At 34.2% G+C, this 24,735-nt stretch overlaps 2 protein-coding genes across 4 annotated transcripts; one reads left to right on the top strand and one right to left on the bottom strand.

Annotated features, from left to right (window-relative positions):
* Positions 1-4,783: 4,783 nt before the first annotated feature.
* Positions 4,784-8,556, bottom strand: LOC143237393 (uncharacterized). The gene is made up of 3 exons (XM_076476600.1): positions 7,631-8,556; positions 6,268-6,416; positions 4,784-5,517 (listed from the first exon to the last, which is right to left on the bottom strand). The coding sequence occupies exons 1-3, from the start codon at positions 8,335-8,337 to the stop codon at positions 5,345-5,347; spliced, it is 1,029 nt and encodes a 342-aa protein (XP_076332715.1). The 5' UTR covers positions 8,338-8,556; the 3' UTR covers positions 4,784-5,344.
* An 8,658-nt stretch (positions 8,557-17,214) lies between these two features.
* LOC143240630 (uncharacterized) lies at positions 17,215-24,158 on the top strand. Of its 3 annotated transcripts, none has more exons than XM_076483383.1 (2): positions 17,215-17,339; positions 21,172-24,158. In XM_076483383.1, exon 2 carries the CDS (start codon positions 21,182-21,184, stop codon positions 22,343-22,345), a length of 1,164 nt encoding a protein of 387 aa, XP_076339498.1. In that variant the 5' UTR covers positions 17,215-17,339; positions 21,172-21,181; the 3' UTR covers positions 22,346-24,158. The 3 variants fall into 3 exon arrangements, with proteins under 3 accessions (XP_076339498.1, XP_076339497.1, XP_076339499.1); XM_076483382.1 differs by having other exon boundaries at positions 17,224-17,523; XM_076483384.1 differs by lacking the exon at positions 17,215-17,339 and adding an exon at positions 20,231-20,372.
* The last annotated feature ends 577 nt before the right edge of the window (positions 24,159-24,735 follow it).

A 24,735-nucleotide genomic window follows, 5' to 3' on the forward strand; every position in this document is an offset into this window, starting at 1 on the left:
TTTTTTCTTTTGAATTTCGCGCAAAACTGCTCGAGGACTATCTGCACTAGCCATCCCTAATTTAGCAGTGTAAGACTAGAGGGGAGGCAGCTAGTCATCACCACCCACCGCCAACTCTTGGGCTACTCTTTTACCAACGAATAAGGGGAATTGACCGTCACATTATAACGCCCCCACGGCTAAAAGGGCGAGCATGTTTGGTGCGACCGGGATTCGAACCCGCGACCCTCGGATTACGAGTCGAACGCCTTAACACACTTGGCCACGCTGGGCCTGATTGTAGAGGGTCAATGACCTTTAAATATGATGACTCTGATTGTCAAGTTAGATGCCAAAAAAATTCATTTTGTTCTTTCATTATTTCAGTAATATGATTGGTACATTGTCTTACTGAATCAGACCAGACATATTTGAAAATAAAGTGTTCATTAAGGATGAAACTAGTCTGAAATAATGTTTCAAGTAATCATTTGCTCATTAATATTACTTTACTTTTCTGTCAGATCATAGGTCCCAAAATAAATCTATTATACATCATAGAGCCTCCATTATGATTAACTGATGGTGCAGGACATTCGGAGTTGTATGAACATTTTTATCATAAGCAAACCCATCTATTTGATAGGAAAATCGTAAATTATGATCAAACAACTTTTCCTTTATTGATCGCTCGGTCTGACGTTTTTGTTGTTTACACAAATTTATTGAACGTTTTGCATATTTCAGTGTTATTATTAGACATGCAGAATATCAGATCTACCATGTCAATAACTCATCTAGTGTCCCTTCATTTGGTTATTCTTGGCTATTCACACAATTGGAATACTGCAGTGTTAATTACTTCTCACTACACGTGTTGAAGCTCGTTTGTTACGATCTGTTAACTTATTTTTGATAATTATTTTGTATAACTGATTTGATTTGTTTATATTCATCTTGAACGTGTCATTGAAGATTCAGATAGACGTTCACTAACAATCACGTCTCAGAAATTTCAGCGGCCTTTTCTCCAAACATACAATAATGTAATATTCGTAAAACAGACAAATTCAATGATATAGAATAATTTAATGTACAAGTAACTTACCATATGGATACAATTCCCTAAAACGTGGAGCTGAAAAAGATGAAAACCACGTTTTTGACAGCCATTTTTATACCACATCTTACTCCCAACAATGCGAAACATGGAACGTGAAACATAGATCTTCGGATCCATGTTGAATTTTGGGCATGTTCGGTAAGTAATGTGTTGTTTATTTATTTTGCGCATAGTTGCATTTCAAGTATAGCTGTTTAAACAGCCATTCATGTTAACCTACATGCAGGGTTAATGTGTTTTTTTTCTTAAACAACAATTCTAACACGTTATTATTCCAATAAAGTATTGATGCTCACGAAAATATTTTGTCTGTCAATGTTCAGAAGTGAGATTTACTTTCAAGTTCTAATAATACCAGAATTTCTTATTTCATGATATTTTTTTGTGATCTATATTAGTATCTAATATGGTGTGTATGATTCTGAATACAATTCGCGTGCCTGAGAGAAGTGTCAACGTTATTGTGGACTTTGACTCTACGTATTGACTGGTAAAATAAATATGTATACAAGTATATTATAAACTGATACGCTGTGAACGTCATCAAAGTGTAAGCCTTGTAAATTGGTTATTTTTAATGCGATAAAAGTTCAATTCCTTGAAAACTGTCGCAGAATGTTATTTACGTACGCCATTCAGCTGGATAGCTAATAAAGCTGAAGTTGGAGATAGCTTATTTTAGTATTAAACAACAAACGAAGCTTAACAAAAACCGACAGTAACCTTTTAAAAAGTAGCTCATGGAATATTGACCTTAAGATACAAAAATGTTTTTTTTCGTTGAATAAAAGGTCATTGTACTAATGCAATAAAGTGCCTCGAGTTTTAAATCTATACCTAAAAATAAGCAGTTAACGTCACAGCCAATCGAAATCGGTAAATTAATAAGACGATCACATAAAAATCCAGCAGGTGAATGTATTCAGTTAAGTTTTATTACATGTTTTTTAGCATTAAACTTTCATCCTAACAATAAAACATTAGACATATGAGAGATTTAAATTTAAAAAAAAAGAAATCGAAACATCTTACAACGTGCCTTTTGAGATTAATTCTCAATTTTATATGGCGTTCATTCGTTGCTAAGCAACTTTTACGTCACCAGTCTCGCTCCGTTTCAATCAACCAGTGAATGATTATAGAAGATCTAAAAACAATTCCAATCTCTGTTTAAAAATTTGCTATATTAAGACTTTTGATAGGAATAATTGTTATAAAAGGAAGATATCATTCCGAATGTTTAGAACAAAAAGGGTAATTTCATATTATAATAGTATGACAATTATTCTTAATACGCAAGCAAAGCATTGTCATATAAACATAATAAATTAATAACCGAAAATTTTCGGATAAACTGTAATATCTTTTATTCAAATTCCAAATATCGTTAAGAACGAGGTTGCTCAACTGATGAAACAATGCTTTCTGATCTTCATAAATAAGAAGTAAGAACAGTATAGCAACTAACTATACTTACTATCAGATTTATTGTTGATTTAGCCCTAAGTTATTAGTTTATTCTAACTGGGAGTTAATATTAACTATAGAGTGATAAGTATCTTCGATAAAAAAAAAGTGCCATGAAAACGTTCATATCGATCACGTAGCATAAAGATTTACAGAATAAAACTGACATGTGAGTATGGTTGGAATCATTCACACACGATAAAGTTTTATAGAATCAAACTGGCATGTGAGTGTGGGTGAAATCATTCACACACAATAACGTTTTATAGAATAAAACTGGCACGTGAGTATGGTTAGAATCATTCACACACGATAAAGTTTTATAGAATAAAACTGGCATGTGAATATGGCTGGAATCATTCACACACGATAAAGGTTTATAGAATCAAACTGGCATGTGAGTGTGGATGGAATCATTCACACACGATAAAGTTTTATAGAATCAAACTGGCATGTGAGTGTGGATGGAATCATTCACACACAATAACGTTTTATAGAATAAAACTGGCACGTGAGTATGGTTAGAATCATTCACACACGATAAAGTTTTATAGAATAAAACTGGCATGTGAATATGGCTGGAATCATTCACACACGATAAAGGTTTATAGAATCAAACTGGCATGTGAGTGTGGATGGAATCATTCACACACGATAAAGTTTTATAGAATCAAACTGGCATGTGAGTGTGGATGGAATCATTCACACACAATAACGTTTTATAGAATAAAACTGGCACGTGAGTATGGTTAAAATCATTCACATACGATAAAGGTTTATAGAATCAAATTGACATGTGAGTGCTTGGAATAATTCACACACAATAAAGGCTTATAGAATAAAACTGGCATGTGGGTATGGCTGGAATCATTTACAGCCACTAAAAATTTATAACATAAAGTCGATATTAAAGGGTGGTTGGTATCATTCACTAAAGATGAAGAATTATGTGAAGATACTCAAATGAAAATTTGAGTCGGTTCTTGCCAAGAAACGGACTTAAAAATTGAGTTGTTATTGTTCAAAATAAACATTTATAACAAAACGCTTACACGAAAGTGTGGCAAGAATTATTCACTGATTTTAAAATTTTGATTTATGTACTGACGTCTACAGACGTTTAGATTTATACAGTTATTCAAGTTGTACGAAAGACTGGTGTCACGTTCTCCGTTGTTGAATGGTGTCTGAGACGATCATCTGTTTAAGCAAAGTTACAAACAAAGGATTAAATGTACTTAGAACTTCTCAGGGGATCTCTGTTAATTAAACCATTGAATGTGGGCAATTAAACAATTGAGTCTCTCTAATTAAACCATTGAGTCTCTCCAATTAAACCATTGAGTCTCTCTAATTAAACCACTGAATCTGTGTTAATTAAACCATTGAGTCTTTCTAATTAAACCATTGAATCTCTGCAATTAAACCACTGAATCTCTGTAATTAAGCTATTGAAAACCGTAACTACCAACACCTAAGGAAAAAAAAGTTTCGAAATTTCATAACTTCTCACCTTTATTGGTAAATAAATTGTTGCTATTATTCCTTGTTATTCATTCATTAGTTTAGGTGTTCATGTTAATGATGGTTCAGTTAGACCCTCACCAATAACTCCTCTTCGGAAATATGACCAGTTTTTGTTGTTTGACACTTTTAGTAGTTTAAAAAATATCATGTTGGATAAACTTTAACTTCTTTTGTTCACATTCCATTCTCCTCCCTCGATGGTTCAGCAGTATACCTGAGAGCTTATAATACTAACATCAGGTTTCTGTACCTGTGGTGGGCACAGCATAGGTAGCCTATTGTATTCAAATAACGATTTGTTGATGAAAATGACATGAAAATATTGTTCATATCGTTCAAAAACAATAAAGATTTATTGCAAGAATCTAGCTTGAAAATGCGGTTTGTATACTTCATAGAAATAAAATATTGTGCTTGTATCGTTTATTCACAGTAAAGTTTTATAGCAAGAAACTGAAGTGATAAGTTGGTCGGAATCGTTCATTTATAATAAACACTAGCGTTATAGTGTAGTTGTATAATTCACGCACAGCAAAAATTCATGGCACGAATCTGATGTGGTAGTGGTTTTGGTACCGTTCACTCATATTAAAACATAATTAAATTACCACTTACTTTTAACATACGACCAAAGCATTAAAATATTAATGAACGAAATTTATTGGATAAACTTTAATAGAGTGTATTACAATCACATTATACTCAGGAGTTTAGCTAGTACGTTGTGAGTTACATTACAATTAAATTACACTAAACAAGTCAATCCGTAGTTATGAGAAAGATCACAATCACTTTATACTCAGAAGTGCAGCCAGCTCATTCTGAGATATATTACAATCACATTACAAGCAGAAAAGCAACCAGTAAGTTCTGAGATATATCAGAAAGACAGAAATCATCCACTTTGTCCTAGAGCTGTAACTGAAAATGTAGTTTGTTCTCCTTGTATAAACTAAATGAATCAATATTGTAGTTTTCTTTGTTGTAAAAAAACAAAAGAACTGTTAGTAGGTTAGCAAAAATTTTGTGTTATTACACAACAAAACAATATTCCCCAAACACAGATTAGTGTGAACACGACACCATTGATTTTTGCAATGATACAAGCATACAATGTTTCTGTATTTTATAGCAATATAATTGATGTATATTTTCATATCAAAATTGTGTTTATTCAAATGCATTATTGTAAACATCAGCACAAAGTTTCTGCTAACAATAATAATAAAATCAAGCTAACTATAACAATTACTGTTTGCATTCAATATCCGTTAACTTCAAATCTTCAAGTCTCTTATCTTTCAAATAGCTTGGAGTGAAACACTTGCCATAAAGATATCTGTCCACTTTGAACACTTTAGCCATTGCATATTCTTCTTGCACCAACCAGCGTACATCACAGTCACATATAAATGGGTTACCTACAGAACAAAAACTAAACTGGACTGATTGTTGCTTCCTTTAATTACTAAAGAATTAATTTAAACCTGGCATAAAGAAACTTTTATAAACGAACAGAAAACAACTTCAGAAATACCATTATCAGAATTTGAATCCTCTCCTATTTGTTATTATACAGGTATATTTTATTACTTGGACGTGTGATTTTCAACACATTTTGGACTTAATGACTGATGAACAGACAGTGAAAGAGATGTGCCCAAAGTTAACGTCCATCTAAGTATTATTCTAAGGAGCTGCTTGTACAACTAAGCAAAACGTTTCTTCTGTATAAAATTAGTTACCATTTAAATATTATCCCAAAGACCTTTACAATTATACAAGAAATCCTTTTGTAGATGATTGTCCTACACGTAAATATTATCCTAGATTTTGTACATTTCTACGTGTCACTTTAATTCTAATTTTCACAGGTAGAGCTTTTACTGCTTAAAAACTTCTTTAGTACAAATTCAAACCAAAATACAATAAAAACTCTATAACCCGAGCGCTTTCCAAAGGTAGATCTTTCGAAAGCGCTCGGGTTACAGAGTTTTTATTTCATTTATATCAAGACTTCTTGAACGTACGTATTTTTTTAACATCATGAAAGTTCAAACGTAAAGATATTCCTGATGTCTAGACACAACAACTACCTATGTTTTACGTGACTCAGATAACCACATTTTAAGATATTTTTTAAATACATAAAGAAAGTTCAAAGTCTATACCTTGAAGATAAACATCTAATAATGTACTCCAAATTGGCTGCCATGTTGTTTCGGTTAATCGCACTAGATGATTGTCCGCCATATTTATCAACTTCAAGTTTGGCATCTCAGTGAAAATATCATTGGGAAGGAAACGAAGTTTATTGCCCCTATAGATAACCAAAATAAACATAAACTTTTAGCAATTATTATAATAGTCATAAGAAGAACAGCTGACAGGTGTACGTCTGATACACGGAGTGTGAAATACACATCATCATATGTCACTGATGTTTCTATATGTATAAAGTTATTGCTCACTCATTAAACGTATGGATAGCAGAAATCATTCCAGTTTAGTTTTTTTTATGAACCACTTGACTTATATTCCCAGTGGATAGTTCTCCCAGTGGATAGTTCTCTCAGTGGATATTTCTCCCAGTGGATAGTTCTTCCTTGGTTTTTATTAATTTTTGTCTCATAAAGTTGATGGTTAATTTAAGGAAGCTTTCCTAATTTAAATTTTGAATTGCATCTTTGTTGTTTTTTCTAAGTAAAAATTAACCGAACGATATCCATGATGATACTGATTAAGCCAGTTTTTTCTATATTAATGATATAATAAGACTTCTTAGGCAAATATGAGGGGTGTTCGTGCGTTAGACTCACCCGAAATTTATTACAATTAACGAGGCAATTTTATCTAATTCTAATTTATTGGGAGATTAGATTTAATGAAACATAAAAAGTGATGTGAAATAAATAGATGAAAATTGTTTTATCACAAAGTTACATAACGGACTCTCTGTTAACCGTGGGAATCGAAATCCGGCTTTAGGGTTGTAAATCCGTAAACTTACTTCTTACTGGCACTCAGTAGTGTAATAAACAACTGATACTGCTTTCAATTTTTGTCTTAATTTCTTTATCTTTTTCGATTATTTACCTCCAGCTACAAAATTCCTTTAATAAGTTTTACCTGTTTATAATGGATCATTATTTTGACCAAAACCTCAGTTAGATGGATAAATCCTAAACTGAAACAGATGTAGGGGAGGCGAAACGGGTTCTTACGCCTGTTATGTAAATGAGATCCCCTGTTTTTGTGCGATTAATTAAATTAGTACAATAAAAGTAAAGATCCTAGTACTTTTTAACGATTGACATTAAATTAAGCTTTATAAATATAAATATATAAATTATAAATATAAATACTAGTACAAATGTATGGGATAACGGTACTCGGCGTGCATAAATAACACCCTTTTTATCTTATTAATAACATTCACTAACATACCTGAAATTTGTGTATCTAATAAATATATAGGTACGTCTTATAATAATTATTTACGTTTTTCAAGCTTTTTTGTTATAAATATCTCACTTGAGGTGAATTTCCTCCAATTCCGCAGCAGGACGTGGAAGACACGATCTCTCAAACAAGACAAGGTTATTGTTGTTTAATATTAGACGTTGTAGACGACTCATCTTCGCGAAAACTGCATGGCCGAGACTTAAGATGTGATTATTGTAGAGATAAAGCTCTTTTAAGTTGACTGAAGCGTTACGAAAAAAGATCTCTGGAATTTCCACAAGTACATTGAATGCTGCTGTAAACTTTACCAAGCTGGTAAGTGACGGCAGTACCCATCTTGGTTCAGGAAGGGTTAAACTACAGTTGTAGAGCCGGATCTCTTCCAGACTGTCTTCTCCGCTGACAAATGGAATGTTTGCACCAGTCTGCGTGTAAAAGGTCAAATGAGTATTAGAAAATGATAATTTTTTAAGCCACAAACCTCTAAAATTTTCAGGTTGGAAGTAGCCAATGTTTGAATCGTATATGTAAATATAGTGCGTTTGCACACCGTAAAAGTTTCTTGCTTTACCCAGAAGTTTTCTAAATTCTTCAGTCCCACTAACACTTCTACAAACCATAGCCAAATCTTGGTCGATGAAAGAACAGTCACACTTATCTCGAGCTTCAAATGGACAATTTGCAACATATGCATCACTAGTCCAAAAGATGAAGAGAAGGGTAAACATGCAAGACATTAGTACAGAATATGAAGAATATTTCAAATAGAAATTCATGTCTTATATTGAAACACCAGCGCATGCAAAACTAAAACAAACTTGAACTTTGCGTTATGAATAATAACATCGGGTGCCAATATCTTTTTGTATTATTATTATTCACGGTTCTGTTGTATGAGTTTCTAAAATATTGAATGTACAATCCAAGATACATATTTTCTCTTCATCATGTACTCGGTGAATTAAAAGAGCAACATCTCAATGTCTTTTCCTATAAACGGCATTCCTATCATGTCACATCCTGCCAATTCACATTAAACAAAGATAAGGATGTAACGACATCAGTAAACAGGAAGGAACTGGGTGGTATTGGTGTCAGTTGGCTACTACATTTCGTACTTCCAAATACAGTATAAAAAAACAACATCAGCTGGAACAATTACTTTTTAACGTGAAATCTTATTCATAATCGAATATTAAACTCTGGTTTTTAGGAACCCAAATTATTATACTGTTCACCATCATATTTCGCAATATTGTAGCATATTTAACATTTATCTAGCCTTATAAATATTCTAACACCCCTTTTACTACTGAGATTGATTATGAATAAATTCTAACGCCTCACCTCCTAACAATATAATTAATAATATACCATGTTATCCACCAACTTCTGATGAAAATCAGACCTTTGTTCTGTATCATATATGTATATACTCTTCAAAAAAAGAAACGCAAAAGGGATATTTTTGTTATTTTAAAGAGAAATATATGTAATAACGTTACAAGCTCAGAGTATGTGATGTTACACGTGTTAAGGCACTGATTGTCAGACCAAAATGACAGTAAAAGTTGTGCACTTTGAAAACGGAGGAAAACATCGGATTTTTCGCCAAAACGCATTCGTGTCCAATAAATTTGTTTGAGAGATCTGCATATTCTGCAAGGGCAACATGTGCAAAATCCCTATAAAAGTGACAGGTTCTCGGTTTCCATAGCTCAGTGTTAAGCCACCGACACGCAATACAGTTACGCCAAGACAGACTGAAGCACAACGCAACAACGCCATTGGTCACTTGGAAGCAGGCGAATCTCGATCAGATGTTGCCAGAGCTGTGAATATCCACCCAAGCACCATCACAAAGCTATGGAATCGTCACCAGCAACATGGATCAACTTGTGACCGTCCACGATCTGGCAGACCTCGTGTGACCACGCCCGCAAAAAGATCGCTACATCCGGAGGATACGTCACCTTCGGGATAGGACCACCACTGCGACGTCTACTGCCTCAACCATACCAGGGCTGCGTAGGATTTCCGATCAGACCGTACACAATCGTCGACGAGATTCTTAGGCCCCATGTGCAACCCATCATGGTGAACGTCAACGACGTTTTACAACATGACAACGCCCGTCCTCACACAGCCCGACTCACCACTGTTTTCTTGAGACACCACAACATCAATGTTCTTCCCTGGCCCTCCAGATCACCAGATTTAAACCCCATCGAACATCTTTGGGACGAGTTGGACCGACGTCTGCGACGGTAACAACCTCAACCGCAGACTCTACCTCAACTTGCAGCAGCTTTGTAGGCTGAGTGGACAGCCATTCCACAGGATGTGATTCGTCATCTCATCGCTTCCATGGGCAGGAGATGCCAAGCAGTTATTGATGCTCACGAGGGCCATACTTGTTATTGACGTTGAGTGATGTTAAACTTCACCTAGTGAGCGTGGACTTCGCCTTTGCAGACTTTGGACGTTCAGCAGTAAATGTGCAAAGTTTCACACATTTCATACAGAATTACCCGGAATAAACTTGTTAACAATATGTCTCAAATTTTGCCTTTTGCGTTTATTTTTTTGAAGAGTATATATATCCTTTTCCTGCCATGCTATAGGGTGTAGAAATTTTCTTATATAACTATCAACATTCAGTAGCCTGTCATGGCCTGAAAGTCAAGTCGTTCGACTAGCAAGCTGCAGATTATAGGATCGAAACCCATTGCTGAACATAATTTCTCTTTCTGCAGTGGAAATGGTCAGTCTTACTATTCCTTAGCAAGAGTAGTTTAAGAAGAGTTGTTAACGGGTGGTGTTGACTAACTGCATTCACTGTGGTTAAAGTCGACTGGTGTAAATATCCCTTAATAGTTCTGCGCAAAATCCCACAGGTTCTATCCTTTACTCTACAACAAAAATACTAGTACTTTTGTTACTTCCATAGACTCCTGTTGTTTCAACACACGTGTCATTCTTTCAGACAGTGTAGAAATAACTGTACTTTTATTGTTGAATTCCACTGTTATTTCTTTGACCCACGCCAGCTGTCGCTTTATACTAGCGTAGCCAGACTTTGAATGGCTCTTATCCTGTAACTGTAAAAACTTCTCTCCCGCACTTTGGAACCAAGGACACGTTATGAGAGTGCTTGTCAAATCACATTATTCAATTAGGCAAGTGTAGTCCAAGAGTTGGTGGGCACTATTAGCTAGTTGTCTTTCCTCTAATCTTTAAAATCAAAACGTAAAAATAAACAACACCTTAGCTCGCGATAGTATAATGGTATCTCTGTTTTTCAATACATTTTTTATCCTTTAGAACAGTGTAAGATAATTGTACTATAATTGTTTTAAAACACCTGTTATCTGTCAGTCCTTAACAAATTAAGTGTGAATTTAAGTGTATAAATGTGAAATGAACTCAGTGAATACTGTATTGAGAAAAACTTTCATATCTCATGTACAAATAATATAAAAATCATAAAACCATTATTTTCGTCAAAGCGTGAATTATGTGTTTAAAAATGAACAGCAAGAATGTGTTGAAGTGTTAACTTTATATACAGTATCAATAGAAGAGCAAGCTGCATTCTCAGAACGTTTTGTAAATACAGCCATTTATTAATGTTCACGGCTGTTGACAAAAAACACCATGGATACAAAACAGCTGTAGTAATACTGATCAAGTAATTTTTGTTCGTCATTACCTGTTGGTGGCTGTATTCATGACTGTTAATACAATAGCACAAAATAATTTGGTTAAGGCGCTCGACTTCTAATCTCAGGCTCGCGAGTTCGAATCCCATTTTAGCCGTGAGGGCGTTATAAAGTAACGGTCAGTCCCACTATTTGTTGGTACAAGAGTAGCCCAAACGTTGGCGGTGGGCGATGATGAGTAGCTACCTTCCCTCTAGTCTTACCCTGTTACATTAGAGACGGCTAGTGCAAATATCCCTCGTTTAGCTTTGTGTGAAATTCAGAACAAACCCAATCTACAAAGTATTTGCTTGTTGTTGGCTCTGCTCATTGATACAAAGCAAAGGATACCAAAATCATTAGAGTGATACTGATCCGATAAAGTACTACCATAAATCAGAGCTGACACGCATAATGCTAATGAAGCACAACATAAGATCTAGTACCATTGCTATCTTCTAGAAAATAAAATGTTGTAGTACACGGCACAAATTTTATTTAGGGCTTTAGCTCAAATATGAAATATTATTAAAATATATGTCGTATTATTAATTATTTTAAATGTAAGGAAACCTCTTAAATTAACTGTTACCCCCATTCTTGTGGATTTTGATTTGGAGTGCTTTTCAAATCAGTGGTACTTCATTCAGATTTCAGAGCCTTACACTAGTACAACTACTAAAAAAATAAAAATTGAAGATTAGTAACCTTTTTCACAAAGGAAGTTGGTTACAACATCAGTCGATTTGACCGGGTTCAATTTTTTTTTCAAGTTTTGAGGTTTGAATGAAAATATCCACATCTCTCATACATTTCGTAAATAGCTGAAAACATACACTCTGATTCAGTTGAAGGAAAAGTTAGTTTTGCTAATAAAGGGAACGTCTCGAACACTGTGGTAATTCAAACAAAAGAGAAATTCATTTTGTTTGTTGTTAATCGGAAAGCTACAGAATAGATTATTTGTGTTGCGCCTAATAAGGGTACCGAAACCCAGCTTTTAATGTTATAAAACCTCCGACTTACCACTGAGCTACTTAGGGTTTTTCTTAATTCACTAAAATTAGTCTATAATATTTTGTTTTGTTTGTTTGTTTGTTATAATCACAAAGATACACATTGCGCTGCCTGTGTTGTGACCACCGCAATTATCGAAATCTGATTTTCAGCGACATATTCACTCTTATAAATCGCTGAAATAACGGTTGGCTTGCTATTTAATATAACAAGACTTAAAAGAATTAGTTCACATGCTTTTATGTAGATGGCAGCCAGCTAGCTGCTTCTTGCATTATTAGTTTGTTTGTAATTAAGCACATAGCTACACAACGGGCTATCTGTACTCTGCCGACTACGAGTATCGAAACCTAGCTTCTAGCTATGCGAGTCCGCAAATATACCGCTGTGCATCATTAGTTAACACAATTTTCAGTGTTGAATATATCAGGTTGTTGAGAATTAATTGAAGTTTGCTTTTATAAAATATAGTTAGTTATTGGTTCTGTAACTCATTAAACTATCTTATAGCGCAGGGGTGGGCAACTTCATGGCATCTAGTGTTAAGGATTTGGTTTCGTTTAAATTTCGCGCAGAGCTACTCTAGGGCTATATGCGCTAGCTATCCCTAATTTAGCAGTGTAAGACTAGAGGGAAGGCAGCTAGTCATCACCACCCACCGCCAACTCTTGGGCTACTCTTTTACCAACGAATAGTGGGATTGACCGAACATTATAACGTCCCCACGGCTGGAAGGGCGAGCATGTTTGGTGCGATGAGGATTTGAACCCACGAGCCTCAGATCACGAGTCGAGCGCCTTAACCACTTGGCCATGCAAGGCCCACAACAGACGGTGCTCCCGCTATGACTGGGGCGAAATTAAAACTTGTTTCTCTTTTAAAGCAACATTTAATTGAAAATAAGGTGAAGGCTGCGCTGCCATCTTTCCGTTGCATTTTGCATCGGGAAAATGTATGTGCTCAGATGTATAAAAGTGATGAATTGAAAAATTTGATGGACAATGTTGTAAAAATTGTGAATTATATTAGGAGCGAAAGCTCTCTCATCCATAGACAGTTTGTTGAGTCTTTGAAGAAAAGCACTGACTGCACTTTTGATTACCTAACTGATTTTGCAAATGTAAAATGGCTAAGTGGAGAAAAAGTCTTGGAACGATTTACGTCTTTATTTCCTCAAATAAAAGAGTATCTTATTAAAAAATGTAAGATTGAAAATTTCCCTAAAATTGAAACTTTGTATTGGCAGTAAAGTTGCACTTTGTGCGAAATGATGACTCACTTGAATAATTTTGATACGAAGCTTCAGGGAAGAGGTTTATTGATGAATGATTTGACACATTTTGCAAAGTTGAATAATTTTCTAGAAAATAATAAAGACTATGATTTCTCTGATGCTAAAGATGATCTCTATGCAAAATGGATCAAAAATCTATCTCAAACATTTGAATCACGTTTCTCCGAATTTAAAAATTTGAAATTGATATTTGAATTTTTGCATGATCCATTTCAATTTGACTTAGGAAATTTCAGTAAGGAAATTATATCTTTTTATTTTTGGACAAGTGTGGATTTGAAGACGAGACTCTTATCCAGCAAAGTGTAGAACACGTAAAAGGAAAACAAAAATGTTTTATCAGAAGATGTGGCTCACTATTTTGATAAATGAGAGTCCAAATTTAAAGATAGCAATTTCAACATTATTTTCCATGTTTCGATCCACACGGGTGTGTGAGTCAAAATTTTCTACTCTAGATTTTCTCAAGTCTAGATACAGATCTCAGCTTAATGACATAAATTTAGAGGCAGAGCTAAGATGCCCATTGAGCATAGCTATTAAGCCAAATTTCAGGAAACTTGTTGATTAAAATCCCCATCAATTTTCACATGGAAGCCTAATTGAAATACAATTATTTTGATTAAACTAACATCTTTCAATTTTTATTTCTGAATAGTTGTTTTCATTAGCCACAGTTGTTGTGACCGCTATGAAAAATAAGTTACCCACCCCTGTTTTTGAGTTTATAATATCAGAATTTGTTTAAATATTTTATTACACATGGTACTTATTATTTTTATAAAACATAAGCAAGTATTTAGATTAGGACTACACTTATGTAACTTTCACACATATCTATTAAAGGAGTTAACCTTTAACAGTATACAATAAATTGAAAATGAGACTGTTCTCAGTTTCAAAATACAATAAATATTGTTTTACAGCATATTGCACTCATAATGATGACGCAGTAAAATGTCGAAACATGTCAAGTGCACAAGACTTTTCTCTGTCTCAAAGTATTTTATCTTTATATAGTAAAATTATTAAGTAAAATGCTTTTATTGTATTTTGAGACTGAGGACAGTTTTCTTTTCAATATATTGTTTACTGTTTAATGTTGACTTTATTTCTTAATAAATATATGTAAGCCAAGTATGCATGATTCAAAATTATATTTTAGCTGACTCTTTACCATAACACATCACAGCTTTATCTATGAAGTGTGTTTCATATAAAGTAGTCTCAATGCTCTGTGGGCATTTGCTTCGATTTTTCTTTTCAAAAATAGTAAAATAAATTATTTTTAAAACTGGATGAATCAGTAAACGACCACATTCTTCTGCAAACCGCTTGTTCCCAACTTTACCTAAGAAGAATAATTGACATTTTTGCTTTGAATTTTGCGCAAAGCTACACGACGGCTATCTGCGCTAGCCATCCCTAATTTAGCAGTGTAAGACTAGAGGGAAGGCAACTAGTCATCACCACCCACCGCCAACTCTTGGGCTACTCTTTTATCAACGAATAGTGGGATTGACCGTAACATTATAATGCCACCACGGCTGAAAGGGCGGATATGTTTGGTGTGACGGGGGATTTGAACCCACGATCCTGGGATTGTGAGTCGAGCGTCCTAACCTCCTGGCTATGCCGGGCCGTTTGGAGTATGTGTGTATGTTTTCTTAAAACAAATCCACATTAGGCTATCTGCTAAGCCCACCGAGGGGAATCGAACTTATTTGTTTAGAATTAAGCACAAGACTATATAATGGACTTCCTGTACTCTTCTCACCACAGGTATAGAAACACGGTTTCTAGAGGTGTGGGTCCGTAGACATACCGCTGTGCCACTGGAAGGGGAGGTTAGACTAAAGGGAAAACAGCTAGTCAAACCTACCGCCAACTCTAGGCTTACTCTTTTTAAAAGAATAGTGATATGGATCATCGCACTATAACGCTCCCTTCACATGGATAAACGTAAGGAACTTCGATCCCGTAACTCCTAGATTGCAGGTCGAGTGCTCTAATCACTAGATCATGCCAAGCCCATTCTTAAGGCTTCTCACTTCTAACTTTTATGAAAATAACAATAAGTTCCTGTCATTTGGTTCAAGGCTCCGTGGCTGCGGGTTCTTCAAATTGGTTACCTTCCTTCCGGTCTATAGTTCCATATTAGATACGGTTATTTCCGAATGGTAGGAATCTCTAACCTCGCTATTTAGACCACGAGCATATAATGCGCAGTCAGAGTTGGAATTTTTTTATCTCTCTTTACGAGTTTCAAATTATCTTCATATTTCTTCTTGTTTTAGTGTTATTATACGTTATGTAAGATTCTAATTATAGTGCTAAATATTATTGTTTGCGTTTCTATGTTGTTTAAGTTCCCGTACTTCTCTATACTGACTACTGTCATCGTTTCTGTTCATCCCTATTAAACTAAATATTGTTGTTGTCCTAAATGTCATCGTTGTTTGCTTTCATTAATAGGACAAGGCACTTTATGAGCAAACTTATAAAATCCACGCGAAGAAGAAAGATAAAAGCTAAGCTTTTAATTTACGCAGTATATTTGTTTTACGTGTAAAATATTATGAAACAGTACGAAGATGTTCAAGATGCTGTTAAAATATTTAAGTTCCATAAAATTACAATATGTTAATTAATTATATAATGTTATGTCACATTGAAAAAACGGACCCGGCATGGCCAAGCGTGTTAAGGTGTTCGACTCATAATCCGAGGGTCGCGGGTTCGAATCTCTATCACACAAAACATGCTTGCCTTTTCAGCCGTGATGGCGTTATAATGTGACGGCCAATCCCATTATTCGTTGGTAAAAGAGTAACCCAAGAGTTGGCAGTGGGTGGTGATGACTAGCTGCCTTCCCTCTCGTCTAACACTGCTAAATTAGGGAAGGCTAGCGCAGATAGCCCTCGAGTAACTTTGCGCGAAATTACAAAAAATGAAAAAAATGTTGACATTATTACCAATCAAACTTACATTGCTAAAATTGATAAAATCCCTAAAACATTATAATACCTCTTAAAAGTTTTCTCTGTAGGTTAAAGCTCAACTACTAGATTATGTTTTACTCAAGTTAATGCTTTGAAGGTTTAACTGTGTAGGCTAAGCTTATATCAGCCACCATAAAGAAGTAAAAGAAAACAAAGACGCTATTGGTAAAATTGTTAAAATCTGGTGTAATTTTTAATTTTCAGTAAAATCTAAAGCTTTTCCTTATTGTTGTATTAAAAAAGATTCTAGAAACACGAAGCTGTTTGTAAAACAAATAAAACACTGCATACTTGCAATTCTCATCAAACGGGAAACACTTTGATACATTAATTATCATATGTAAATTTAGCTGTATGAAAGTAAAATATTAAACTAGAATACATATTTTTATCACTGTATAGCATAATAACGCAGTCAGACAACAGAAAACAACTAAATAAATCATTGTCAGAGAACTTTAAGAAGACCTACACCGATAGATGTATTTGTATATCTAAAAGTTTATACAGCCACGTTTTCTGAAATTAGCTCACTTCTAAAGATCGGTGGAGCTTAACCAATGAGAGACTCCAAGTGCATCGCTGGTCTTTTAGGGAAAGAGTGAAACGTGAGACCTCGTCGTTTCAGTATCCACCCTTCCACTTCAAGGGGACGGAAGAGAAAATGAAAGTTATATATAGGAACTTGGATGTAGACATCAAAAACAGCTTCTCTATTCGTCATCTCTTGGCTCAAGTCCGACGAGTGTGGACAATACATCGAAGTAATAAGTTTCTTTGGTACTATTGACCAAATCTTGGTGTGGACCCGTGTTTTTGTTTTTTTTTGGTGTTTTAATATAATACTTCTTATGTTAAAAGTGTAAAAGTGATTCACTTTCAGTTGGACAAATAGACATTACGCGATACAGAAGATATATATTTTGTAACATATCACATACCAAGCAGGTAAGAATTACCAGTAGATTGTGTTTTATAGAAGAAGAAAACAATGAGAGAAACTGTATATCATATAAGAACGCGTAAATGGTAATAAAAACTTCAGGAGAAAAAAGATTAAAAAATGAGCTTATTACAGTCAATCTATGTATAAGCGAAATATTATCAAACCGTTTGAAATTAACTGACTTAATATTTTAACTTTTACTTTGTATGAAGGAATTTTCTTTAATTTCTTAAGCGACTCTTATTGTTACATTTGTAGACTTAAGTAAGGAAAGTGGTTTATAAAATCTGTCTTTACGTTCTCGTCACAGTAATACACCAATTTTTGTTTGTCTAGTTAGGTTTACAATTTTAATACTCTATTTAACTCTTCATTTTCAAGAACTTGAACAATGTTGCTTATCAAGTCAGATATTTAAGTTAGAAAAAACTATAGAGAAAAAGCAAAGGGAAATTTTGACAATCGCATGCATTTGTCGATAGGTTAAAGTCATTTGATAATAGATTTTGGGCTGCTGAGTGACATATCTTTAGTAAACAGCCAACCAAACTAGATAGCGGATGTCTTTAGTAAGAACTGAGTCAACAGAATCCACGTTGCAGAAAGTTAAACAAATATAGCATGGTTCAGTACAGCACAAAATAGCTTATAAAGTTAAATTTAGTTAGTTATAAAACATATCAATCTAACTAAAAATGAAACAGCAGTATTGTACAGTCTGTACTTTAGGCTTTGTCATTCTCTGTACATTTGATTAGGTTCGTCTTAGAGACCGTTTAGTTTTGGAATCTGACCCACATATACAGAATAATGAGATCCATATAGTCTTAGAATCTCACTCTCACTTATAGAAATATTAAATTCGTTAAGTCTTGGAATCTGACCTAAACTTATCAATTAAGATTACCAATAATTTCAAATACAGCGACTGAACAAAGTTTATGAATCTATATACACATATCTTGAAATTAGGCATCGTCTTATGGTTAGCGAGCAAAGCTGAAGATCAGAGGGTCAAAATTTGAGCCCGCTACATGTCAGGTGCGGACGCCTTGTAAAGATGACGGTCAACTTTGCTATTTAGTTAGGTGTGGCCGCTCAAACTGTGATTCTGCTGACTATTTGTCCACTCTCTGGTCAGTAATTCAGAATCAAGGATGACTAAACCTAAATCTTGAAGTTTCTGGCAGGTTGTTTAACTCACATGTTGTACATAAGGTGTCTTATGTAAATTTAAAATATCAAATAGTGTGTCTTCCTGTTTTTATTTAAACGTTGCAAATAAACAATGGATATATCGGTGTTTGTTGAAATACTAGATTTACATTTTGTCTTTCTTTCTATGAATGCATTATAGTTTATGATTGGACAGTAATGACGGAACGTCAATGACGTGAAAGGAGCTCTAAATGTTATGTTCTATGATCAAGTATTAGTTTTTATCAAAATTGTCTAAAGGTTACTCTGAAAATTGCTCCTCGTCACACCAAACATACTCGCCCTTTCCTCCGTGGGTGCGTTATAATGTTATAGTCAATCCCACTATTCGTTGGTAAAAGTCTAGCTGACTTCCTTCTAGTGTTACACTTAAGAGATTTTTATTTGTTTATATATAATTAAGCACAAAATCACACCATGTGCTATCTGTGCTTTGTCTACCACGAGTTTCGAAACCCGAATTGTAGCGTCGTAAGTTTGCAGTCATACTGCTGTTTCACTGGGAGGCAAACGTTAAAGGAAAGTAAGTTGTCCAATACTTCGAAAGAACCCCTTGTACTATTGCTGTTTTGTGTAAGTACACTCCATTTTTTTAACGGATAATTTCAAGGTAGTTAGGAAATACTAGATAAACTGCAAAATAAACAGAGTACTTAAAGAAATGTTTAGGATTTGTTTGTTTTTGAATTTCGTGCAAAGCTAAACGAGAGCTATCTGCGCTAGCCGTCCCTAATCTAGCAGTGTAAGACTAGAGGGAAGGCAGCTAGTCATCACCCCAACTCTTGGGCTACTTTTTTATCAACGAGTAGTGGGATTTACCGTCACATTATAACGCCCCCGCGACTGAAAGGGCGAGCATGTTTGGTGCGACCGGGATTCGAACCCGCAAATTAGGAGTCGAATGCCTTAACCCACCTGGCCAAATGTTTAGGAAATAATAATTTGTTTCAGCGTAAAGCATGGTAGAAAAAAAAAAAAATCATCTTATTTAAGTTGTTGTTTTCAATTAAGCACAAAGATACTCAATGGGCTATCTGTGCTCTGCCCACCACGGGTATCGAAACCCGGTTTTTAGCGTTGTAAGTCCATTGACAAACTGCTGAGCCACTAGGGGGCCTCTTATTTAAGTAATTTCAAAAGTAGAAAATGAAATACAATCAAACCTTTAATAGTTCCTTCTTCAATTTTTACAACAGACAGGATAATAAGATGTGTCGACTTATATAAAGCGAATTTAAATTTTATAATCAAACAAAGAGTAAAAATTAACAATTACACCATAGTGCGAGACAAAACTCTATAGTAAGTATACGTTTTTGTGTTGATATATTCTAGTTGGAATTAAAAAAAGGAAAGAAAACCTATATAACAGAGTATGAGAGACCTGACAACTGCCTTTCTAAACATAAAATAAACGCAGATATCTATTTATGTTAAATTCGTTGCCCTGTGTCATGTATAATGAACTACAAATGCGTCTAGGCCACAGTCAGTGTGAGTTATTTTTGAATAACCCCTGTGTTTACCTCCTGTTAGGCTTACGCTGCACGAGCTCTCTCAAGTCTTAAGATTAAGAATTCAACTCTTAAAGGATATGAAATTCTAAGTGTTCCTAGCGGATTAAATTGTGGATGTGAGTTTGTGTTTTTACAACTCTCTTTCAAACGATATCTATGTGTTCTTCAAATTGTGAACGAAATGTAAACCTATAACGTATATTTCAGAATATGGATAATGGGAGAACTTGGCACTGAAATTGATCACTGTGTGAAGGCTGAATATTTAAGGTGGGAGTTTACTTGAGGTCAAAGTGGACTATCTGTACTATGTTCACCACGGATTTCGAAACCCGGTTCCTAACTTGTATGTTTGCAAGCTTATCGCTGTGTCACTATAAAACGCAATATACTTACGACCTTGTTAGCGAAATTCCAACTGTGACACAGTGTTAGTAAAATTTTTACCGCTACCCAACATACTATTTCAATGCAATATTTTTAACTGATACAAATTATAATTATTTTGATAGCGATATTTCCGTTGTCTACAACACAGTTTTACTACGAGCTTTTGTAAGGTTGCATAATTCACAATTTTTTTTTGTAACGTTTGATAGTGGTAATGTAGAAACTCTAGATGCAATTATAAGTTAAATACAAAATTAGACACTTTTAATAAGTTGTTGTAGTTATGTTTCTATATGGACGCTAATGTTTAAGAGACATTATTACCTTCCCTTGGTAACTTAAATATTGGTCTTAATTTTTTTCACTAAATGCGTTTATAGATGACTTTATTGTTAAAATATGTAGAAAGTATTAAAAGATCTGTTCATTATTATTATATGTATGGAGTGTATAAAACTTTAAATCTCAAACTAGTAAAATTAATTCTTTGTTAAAATGAATAACCTAAAAATTATATATTTGCAGTGGAGTACCAATGGCTATCACAAGAAAGAAGCCACTGTCCAACAGCAGTAGGCCAGACTCTGCAGTAATGACTTCTAGGGAGAAAAACTTCAGGTGCAAGGATTGCCAAAAGTCTTTTTTACATAGGACAAATCTTTTATGTCATAGAAAATGTCATGCAATGAAACGTTTTGAAAATGGCAATTATGTAAATTTAGCTTTTCAGCGCAGAAAAGAAAGTTCTTGTTCTCCGACAATGGTTTCTTCACCTATGTCTATGACAATTGGGTGGACCAGTTGTTCTTCAACAGTATTACCTTCGTTTGTCTCTATGGCAACTGGGTCACCTACTTGTTCTTCAGGAATACTTCCTTTATCTGTCTCTATGACAACTGGATGGCCCAGTTATTTGAACTCAAACACCTGTGCAGTAGGAACGACACATTCATCATTACTGTATGATGATGCTGTCCGAGAAGTTTCATCAACACAAGACATAACCGAAAATGGTGTGTTATCTTCTTGCGCTAAGCCTATTAACAAGAGTGTAGCAAGTGACAAGTGTTTTCGGAATGTTAACGTTCAGGATTCTCATTTTACACCAACAGCAGAAGACGTGGTAGAAACACATGCGTTGCCATCTTTTACAGTGAACTCTGACAGTATCGAATGTTTAGGAGCTAGAGAGTTCCCTGATAAATCAAAACATCAGAGACCTCTTCATCCGCCAAAGACCCTTGCTATGGCAGACTCTTGTGTGCTCTCTTTGGAAAATATCAATTCTTTTGAAGAATCTGAAATTAAAATAACAATGGAAGAACAAACAAGAAATAATTTGGCATATTCCCACATGATGGACCTTTACGCTACAAGTCCTGAAGACGCTGAATCTTTCAAAGTCAATGGAGCTCCTCAAACTCCTAAATCTCGTGAGGTAACAAAATCAAACATGTGTGAGTCTAGTTTCAATTCATTTTCTAGGACCTCTGCAGACGTTGACGGTTTAGAAGGTGAAGAGTCAGCGATTCAAAAATCTCTTCAAGAGCTGGAACAGACAGGTCATAAAACTGTTTTCCACCGTACTTTACGTAGTAATTGGTCTAAACTTGTAACAGACAAGATATCAGCTTTCGCGTTTTCAAAAGCTTTGAAAGGTCACCAGTGTTCTTCTTCGTTCTTACATTGTCAGTCGTAAAATATCATACTACTTAAACTGTAAAATATTATTACCACAATTCACCGTTTCGTTTATGCAGTACTTTAAGCGTCTTGGTGTAAAAACTATCAGTTAGCATATCACCAGAGGTAGTATTTTCTTTATATATTCTTTTATCGTTTTTACGTGTTAAACATATTCTTTACTAAAATACTAATATATAGAATACATAAAAGACTTCGTTGACAGTTGAAGAGTGTTGCAGTTCCGGTTTAAGATATCGTAAAAGCGATATGTTTGAAACGTTTACTTTAAATGCTTTTATACAAAATTTTATTTTATTAAGAGTAGTTTTTATTTTTTTTAGTGTAGCATGTACATCAAACATTTACTAACAACGTCATAGTTACGTTTTTAAGTAAATAGATTAATGTTCCATTAAAAATTGTCTGTTTTCAAGTATTTACTACTTCTAATATTTTATGATGTATATTGAAGCTTTTTGTATGTTCATTTTTTCACTGTTATTTTGCATTAAATAACAATAAGTATTCTGCCACAACATATAGTTAAGTGACGACATAAAAGAACACATAGTCACCAAACACAATTATTTCCTTGATTGAGGGATAGGCCTGTTAAAAAACATACTCGTTTTTGGGTGAGTGAGTAACCAGTTTTGAATTTAAACAATGACTTATCACTAGATATACAAGAGGTAAGACCTCTTGAATGAGGGCGGCCATCACCAAACAATTTTTGGGTGTTGTTGTTGCTGCTGTTTTGAATTAAGCAGAAAGCTACACAATGGGCTATCTGTGGTCTGCTCACTACGGGTATCGAAACCAGGTTTTTAGCATTGTAAGTCCGCAGCCATACCGCTGAGCCATTGGGGGGCATTTTTGTGTGAAAAGAGTAGCTAGATATAATTTCTGGATTAAGAGACAATGACCATTGATAAAACATACTTGACTCTTATCATATGTAAATAATTACTAGCATCAAAATAAATTATCATTCACCAATTATCTTCTAGGTTGAGAAGGCACCCAATAATCAAGCACACTTTAAACTTGCGTGAAATAATTATAAGTAGCGGAAATGAAGACAAGCCCAGTAACAACTGTTGTAACAAATTATACATAAACAAAACATTCAAATATTTATCTATTTATCAAACAGTCAATTAACATGTATCGTCGATATTAAATGTATCTTAAGTATATGTTTAAAGTGGTAAAGTAAATAACGTATAACACCTCACATTTGTGTTTTTATTTAGCTTTACATGAAACGTAGCTAAGTAAAATATTTTAGTGGTGAATTAAATGCCATATAACCCTTCACGCGTGTTTTCTGTGTTTGTTTTACCTTTAGAAGTAAATGTACTTAAATTAGAATATACCTTAAAGTGTTTAAGTAAATGTCATATAATCCTTCATGAATGTTTTCTATTTGTTTGTTTTACTTTTAGAAGTAAATATACTGGAAGCACAATTATACTTTAAAGTAAATTTCATGTAATGCTCCGTAAATCCTAAACAAAATGTTAAATTTTCATTGATGTATATTACACAAACTTGTTTAAATAACATGATTCACAGTCTTTACATACATATAATTTAACCCTCAAAAAGGGAGTTAATAAGAGGGTTAATACAATGATTTTTGAGGCTAAAATATCATATAGTTCAGTACGTAGCATTTATCCCACGTTTCCCGATTTGTTACTAGGAACTTTAAATCATCATAATAATATTGTGAGTAGAAATTATTTAAGGTTATTTATACAAATGTATGAATATTTATATAAAATAAATCTATCAATGTTATTAAAGAATTTTGATATTTGGTTTTATAGAAGCTTATGCGAAAACACTCGACATCTAGTGAGTAGTTCTAGTATTATCAAACACTTGCTGGAAAATTGCATCAAACTACTCAAAAAATAAACTTTTATAAGAAGAAGAAAAACTACAGGCCTAAAATAAAGAAAAAAACTGAAAATAGACTCAAGTTCTACTATGCTTATCAAAAACGACAAGTGTATGGATTACGAAACATTACTCATTTGAAGAGTCATTTTAGCTGTTCCCTCGCAGTCTAATGTCCTTTAGGTCGCATCTACCACTAAAGCAGATAAAAGGTTTAAAAATTGGAATAAAATATTAAAAAGAATTAAATTCTTTAGTTGCTTCAATAAATTATTCTGAACACAGGAACATTATACCCTACCAGTAATATGACGTTATTGTTTTAAATTTGTAATGTTATCATCGTGTTGCTCGAGAAATCACATCTTATAATCTATGTACCAAAAACGTCCCCTTTTTGAACGTGTATTTAACTCGTTGATCTACAGATAAGTGAGAAGCTTTATGTTACTATTTTAAGTGACGAGAAATTTACGCCAGCAAAGCAAACAGTAC

This window comes from Tachypleus tridentatus, chromosome 13 (assembly GCF_004210375.1).
Source record: "Tachypleus tridentatus isolate NWPU-2018 chromosome 13, ASM421037v1, whole genome shotgun sequence".
Lineage (NCBI taxonomy): Eukaryota > Metazoa > Arthropoda > Merostomata > Xiphosura > Limulidae > Tachypleus > Tachypleus tridentatus.

What these genes read in the sequence shown, in the direction of transcription:
- LOC143237393 (XM_076476600.1), bottom strand. Translation starts at nt 8,337, where the DNA reads ATGAATTTCTATTTGAAATATTCTTCATATTCTGTACTAATGTCTTGC. An exon ending in TTGGAGGAAATTCACCTCAA is followed by an intron (nt 6,417 to 7,630) that starts GTGAGATATTTA and finishes GGTTATCTATAG; the next exon opens with GGGCAATAAACTTCGTTTCC. An exon ending in ATTAGATGTTTATCTTCAAG is followed by an intron (nt 5,518 to 6,267) that starts GTATAGACTTTG and finishes TTTGTTCTGTAG; the next exon opens with GTAACCCATTTATATGTGAC.
- LOC143240630 (XM_076483383.1), top strand. Translation starts at nt 21,182, where the DNA reads ATGGCTATCACAAGAAAGAAGCCACTGTCCAACAGCAGTAGGCCAGAC.